General features: G+C 42.7%; 1 protein-coding gene and 1 long non-coding RNA gene across 2 annotated transcripts; one reads left to right on the plus strand and one right to left on the minus strand.

The window, feature by feature from the left end:
* Positions 1–490: 490 nt before the first annotated feature.
* On the minus strand, positions 491–5,638 carry LOC129311708 (probable beta-D-xylosidase 2). Its single transcript, XM_054954167.1, has 7 exons — positions 5,145–5,638; positions 3,246–3,524; positions 2,677–2,846; positions 2,468–2,565; positions 2,022–2,372; positions 1,531–1,944; positions 491–1,424 (listed from the first exon to the last, which is right to left on the minus strand). The coding sequence occupies exons 1-7, from the start codon at positions 5,556–5,558 to the stop codon at positions 820–822; spliced, it is 2,331 nt and encodes a 776-aa protein (XP_054810142.1). The 5' UTR covers positions 5,559–5,638; the 3' UTR covers positions 491–819.
* On the plus strand, positions 3,852–5,668 carry LOC129311786 (uncharacterized). The gene is made up of 2 exons (XR_008593401.1): positions 3,852–3,911; positions 5,020–5,668. It is a non-coding gene; the product is annotated as an uncharacterized LOC129311786 (long non-coding RNA).
* The last annotated feature ends 753 nt before the right edge of the window (positions 5,669–6,421 follow it).

A 6,421-nucleotide genomic window follows, 5' to 3' on the forward strand; every position in this document is an offset into this window, starting at 1 on the left:
TATGTATTTTTAAATTTTTCAACGGTCATTCTCACATGATTGACATTCCACTAAATGAAATGAAAACAGATTCGAGGGATTGCTATGGCTGACAGCCCACAAATGGTACAGCAATAATCGTGTTCCCATCCTTTCTTTTCTCGGTGAACTACATTGTTTAAGCTCTCATATAATTAGTTTTGGTCCTGTAAAAGGCTCAGAGTCTCACGGTGATGCGAATTTATTGCACTACTGCCTTTCATATCCTTAGTTTTGGTGCGGGAAAATGATTGCAATTTGCATTGCATGGGCATGCGTTTTCATTGGCCCAATAATAGGCCCATCAAGCCCAAGCCGGCCAGCGAGTAATTTGCATAATAATAATATGCGTGGGAAAAAAAAAATGCTCAATAGTTAATACGCCCTTCAAATTCATATGGGATTAGAAATTCGTATGGCACATGCAGCATGCTTGGTTATGACATGTAAGTGAGAATTAAAGACATCGCACTGCACAATGGGAGCTCGAGGCATCCATTCTCATTACTTGTCCTAGGAAAGAGATAAATGGAAGGGACCGAGTGCTTTTTCATGTTCATGATACACATAAAAGAATTGTACACAAATTAAGTAGAAATTTAAAATGAGAAGAGTGAATTTCCTTAATCTCTTCTCCTGAAGCATCAATCGATCCTGTCGTCTCGGGCAACATAGCTTACGCTTTCAATTGAGGGTTCCACAGAACTAAAATCCCCTATAAAATGTTTGTTTCCTTAACAGTTACCTGCCACGCCTATTATAATCTCACACCAATCATGCAAATAAGGGGAATTAAACTAATCAGGTCTTGATGATCCCAAGGGATTGAGCTTGAAGTGAAACGGAGTGTCTGGTATCCCCAATGTGAAGACTGTGTTGACCCAACGGAATTCTCCGAATTCCAGACTTGTCAACCACGCTCAGGAATTTGCAAACGTGAATATTGACTTGGACTCGTTGCTGGGCCTTAGCCGGGACGTGCACCCTCTGAAATGCCACTAGTTGCTTGCGCGGGGCCCATTGACCACCGGAAGGCGGCGCCGAGAACACTAGCAAGGTGTGGGTTCCGTCCTTAGAGCCCATATTCTTAATGTCAATATGAAGGGCTATGGAGAGCTTGCCACATCTCGCATGCGTCACCCTTATTGCCTTCTTTGAGAAGTCTGTCGTGTTGACCTTGCGATGTCCGTCCACTGGAAGCGACACCAGCGTGGGTGCACTTGCCACTGTCTGCACGAACTGGCTGTAGGCTAATCCGTGCCCAAATCGGTAAACCACCGGACCCTCGTAGAACCGATACGTTCTTCCCGGGTACCCTGTGGGTTGGCTCGCACGCATTCTCATATCTGTCATCGGCAAGTTTGTGAGGTACTCTTGTGGATACCACGTCATTGGCAACTTCCCTCCTGCAAATCAATGAATGTTACATTTCAACTTCAAATTAAGCATCTGGCCACAAGGACGGTTTAACTGTTTTTTTTTTTTTTAAAAAAAAAAGGCAAACAAACTAACCCGGGTTAGCGGCTCCAAACAAGATATCGGCAATAGCAGCTCCGCCTGCTTGGCCCGGATAACCTGCCCACAAGATGCCCGCAACTCGTGGATCCTTCTTTGCAAAAGTTATATCAAGAGGCCCACCAGACATCAAGACCAGAATAGTTGGGCCCCTGGAGGCGGCTGCCACCTTAGAAATAAGATCTTGTTGACGCCCCGGTAGGAGCAAGCTAGCCCTATCCCTTGTTTCGGCCTCAAGTGATTGGTCCAGGCCCATTACAAGAACCGTGACATCAGCATGTTGGGCCGCCTTGATAGCCGCTCCGAATAGTTTGTCATCGGCGCAAGCCACATTTGCACACCCTAATTGGTGTGTAGTCTTGGCATATCTCCCTATTCCTTGTAAAGGAGTCGTGTATCCGCACGCAACACCTGTAAATTTGGAGCAAGTTATAATTGTATGTTTATCATTTGGGCTCGTGAAAGCCTACAGAGTTCGTTGGTCTTACCGGCATAATTACCAACCATGGTAACAGTGGCATCAGAATTAGGGCCGATGACGGCGACAGTGCGGTGACGACGCAACGACAGAGGCAAAGAAGGGCCGAAGTTCTTGAGGAGAACGATTCCTTGTACGGCAGCTTCGTGGGCTAGGTCTTGGTGAGCCTTAGAACACACATCTGCAGGACCCAGCTTCCCATATGGCTGACTCGAGGGCTCTCCATCAAACATACCCAGTCTCATCTGGACCGTTAAGGTGTTCACCAAAGCATCGTTCACATCGGTTTCTCTCAACAACCCTTTCTTCACCGCATCTTGCGCATGCAGTCCCAAGAAAGGCCCACAATCCAAGTCCAATCCTGAAACACAGTTCCCATTTTCAGGATTAGTTAGGCTAGATACTTATGTGATTGATTCCAGGGAAAGAGGAATAGGAAAGAATGGTTTGGCTAGCCTGCTTTGATAGCATCCGCAGCAGCTTTTTCGGGTGATGATGCATAATGCTGGCTTGCATAGAGCACCCCAACAGAGTCGCAGTCTGATACAATGTATCTGTGTATTTATGCCATGGCAAAGAAAAAGAGAAGTCAAAAGGGTGAATAAGCTGATGTTGAAAATACGAGGGGCGAGGAATGAAAATATGATGTGGGTTAGGTTGCGTACCCGTCAAGACGCCATTGGGCGCGAACTGTTTTCTTGAGGAGTTTGGGATCGGCACAGGTGGGGACACCATTGACTTGATTGTAAGAGCACATAACGCTGGCCACGCGGCCCTCCTTCACACACATTCTAAACGGCACATCGAACGTATCCTCTATGTCCTGCTTGCTAACCTGTGCCATCATTTAACCGTCCTCGTCAGCTGGGCTCTTGTCACTGACCTTTCCTTTGTTTTATTGGGCTTGCCCAACTTGCTCACAAAAAGTATCTTATCCCCGACACCATCATAAAATCCACCATGCTACAATTAACTCATTTTGTCATTAACAACAACAGTGGTAATAGTAATTATAAACCACCTCACACTCTAGCTGCGCTTCATGTTAACGTAACTTTTCATGAATTGCAACATGTCAACAGATTCTCATTTTCTTAGTCACTTTTGTTCATCTCAATCTCAACGTGAAGACTAACTATGCGCCCTTTTGTTTTTGCTAATAAAAATGTTAAAGAAAGTACTTGGAATAGAAGAGATGTATTTAAAAATTTGAATAAGATGAAAACGGGTGTACCTGTGCGTTAAAATGGAAGCGATCCACCCCGTTCCAATTGTCGAGGTCATAAGCGGTAAAGTGCTTGCAACAAGCAGCGACCTTCAACCGGTTACCGTCGTTTCCCTGGAGCCCGTTGACGTAACTGGCGGCATATGTACCGGCGAGGACGGGATCTTCACCGGGAGTCTCCTGTCCACGCCCCCACCTCGGGTCCCTGAAAACATTCACGTTTGGGCTCCAGTACGTGAGCCCAGCTATTCCGCCATTGTACATTGCCCTCGCTTCGTCCGACACAGCCTGCACGTAGCATACACCTGGCGGTGTTAGATTTTGTTTTACATTTATTAATTAATAATTATGAACGTGGACTATGTTTGTAGTGGCCTCAGGGTTCATAAACTTCGTGAGCTGGGACTCGCTGGCACGCACGATCTGCAAGTTGCTTAGCAAAAGAAGCCGATCAATGTCACACAGCGACCGCCATATGCCCACATGCAACTTGAACATTAAAGGCAACCACGGCTTGTGTTCAGAATGCTCCCTCACTTCCACGTCCAAGCAATCAAAGCTCCCCCGCTCGCTCGTGAGTATCTACGAAATTCTTCTCTCTTTCTTGATAAAAAGTTGCCTCATTCAAAGCGATGCATCAATGATGTCCTCTAAAATTCGTCGCCTCCCTTTCTGGTATTGTCATCCCTCCTTTCTTTTCTTTTACTTAGTCTTTCCAGGATAAACTTTTTATTGCATATTATAAATTTTTGTATATAATTTAAAAATAATATTTACTAACATTTTTCATGTTTTGAGCAACCATGTTAAAAGAAAATTTTTAAATTCATTAATTTTATTTTAAAATTTAATAACTTTTTAATTTTATTCTTATTAAATATATACAATTCAATGACATATTTTCTCCCTCCAATATTTAATAAAAAATAAAAAAATTTATAATAAAAATTTAATGACGTAACTTATAAATAAAATTAAAAAAGATTTTTTTTTATCCTATAAACAAGATAAGAGGAAGTACTTCTTAATCCATATGTAAAAAAAATTAAAAGACAACTATAATAAAACATAGACAATATTGATCAGTAGTAATTAGTCAAATCATGAGATTGAGGCCAACAATTATCTTCTACTCACAAGGCCCTTTTTGTTGGCGTCGCCCTTCTTTCTTTGTTTTCCCCCCTAAAAGTTGTTAATAAAGAGTGACTTAAGATTTTGACTAATAATTATTTTTCACTTTCGGAGGTGAGATTCAGAGCGGATGTTTCATACTTTTATTGGAGGAGAGCCTGTCCCTATATCGATTGAAATATATCATGGGGCCTTTTAATTCAAGAACCATTTGTTAGCGCGAGATTCGTCCTACACTATACAGCTACTAGTAGGCTTAAGTGGGAAGCCGAGCTAGAGAATCCAACTGAGAATGGGCCAGGATAAAAGAGCCACGCTGCTTGAAAACTGTTGTCTTAAAAAATAATAATAATAATAATAATAAGTGTTTTTAATTTTTTTATTTTTTAAAATAATAATCTCAAAACATTTAAAAAATATTTTAATTTTTTTACTTTCTATAATAACATTTAATTTTTTTAAAAAAAATACGTTATTAAACAATACTTTTTTTTTGGTTGTTTTTTTTTTCTCAAAACATAAAACTGCTTTCAAAACATATTGCAAAACAAGTCTTATAAATAACTGATCCTCCATCCAAATCCAGCAAAAGGGACCCAAAAAAAAAAAAAAACTATAAGTACCTGCCGATACTTACTAATTAACAAAGCAGAGCCAAAGTTTGACGAAAAGAGAAACAACCTAAAGGTGACCAGCGTAGCATTTGTATTTTGGAAATCAGCAAGTGGAAGATGGAGGTCTTTGAAAAAAAGAAGAAGGAGATATGAAAACACTGACCCGTCCGATAGCCTCCCACAAGGAAGCATTGAAAGAAGCAGCGGTGGTGATGACTTGAGGGAAACTCGTGGCGGCAGGGAACGGCGGAGCGAACCTGGTCCCGGGACCCACATTGGAAACCCCGTGCAGCGCCTCCGACCACCACTCGTAGCCTCTGATCCCGAGCCGTGGAATCGCCGCCGCATTGTCGCCCAGCAGCTTCACCTTCTCTTGCAGCGTCAGCCTCCCGATCAGGTCCCTCACCCTCTCCGCTATGGGCAGCGACGCCCTGCAAAAAGCCAAGTTCTTGGTGTTGCCGTCTCTGGGATTGCAGGCCAGAGGCTCTGCTGCCTCGCTCCTCTGCCCCACGACGCTCAGCAGTATCATCACCGCCAAGTACACTGTAACCAGTGACCACGTCGTTGACAGAGCCATTTGTGGGAGGGAGGAAGATGAGAGGATAAGTGTGCGAGTGAAGGCATGGAACCGCGGGGAGCGTTATATGTATATATACAATTAATGATATCCATATCCATTATCATGCATGATGTGCATGCTCTCTTTTCATTTTCTTTTTTTACTGAATAAGGAACTGTAAATAACAAGGGAATAATCAGCGCAACTTGGCTGGTAAGGATTTTAATACGGTTGGTGACTAACAAAACAGGATCAAGCGAAATCAACAAATCAGAGAATCGACCTGCTGCTTTTGAACCGTAACTACATAGCTTCTGCATCACACTAAGGTCAGTGTCATGTGCATGTATATTATATTATGTAGCTAGGGATGGGGACATTGGGTGTAGAGTCTCATTAGTCCAAAATATGGATGGATATGGGCGTTCCAGTTCTCGGCCTGCCGCTGGGCCCGCGTGACGCGTATTACGCAGCATTAAGAACTAATAATAATAATGATTAGAATCAACGGGCGGTGTTAGATGCATCCGATTGACTTTCGTGGCTTTGAGGGTAATATATTTCGACGCTATCCTATCTGGCTTTCATTTCTCATCTCTGGCAAGCAGGAACTTTCTCGAGCAAGAAAATGATGAGGTGGTCCAAACTTCAATGAGACATTTTGGCCCTGGCTTTCGAGTTTAAAGAAACGATCGCACCGTACATAACCCAACGCTAATGGCCTGTGCGTAGTCATTTTGGTTTTCTCCTTTAATTTGCTTCCGTACCTACTCCGTGGAAACAAGAATTGACATCTTTGGAGTAATTATTCAAAAATATTTACTGATCAGGAAGATTGTGATATTATGTCAGTCAAAGATTTACTATTTGAAGATATAAGG

This window comes from Prosopis cineraria, unplaced genomic scaffold (assembly GCF_029017545.1).
Source record: "Prosopis cineraria cultivar Desert tree isolate PC_DT_omini unplaced genomic scaffold, ASM2901754v1 PC1, whole genome shotgun sequence".
In the NCBI taxonomy this organism is placed as follows: domain Eukaryota; kingdom Viridiplantae; phylum Streptophyta; class Magnoliopsida; order Fabales; family Fabaceae; genus Prosopis; species Prosopis cineraria.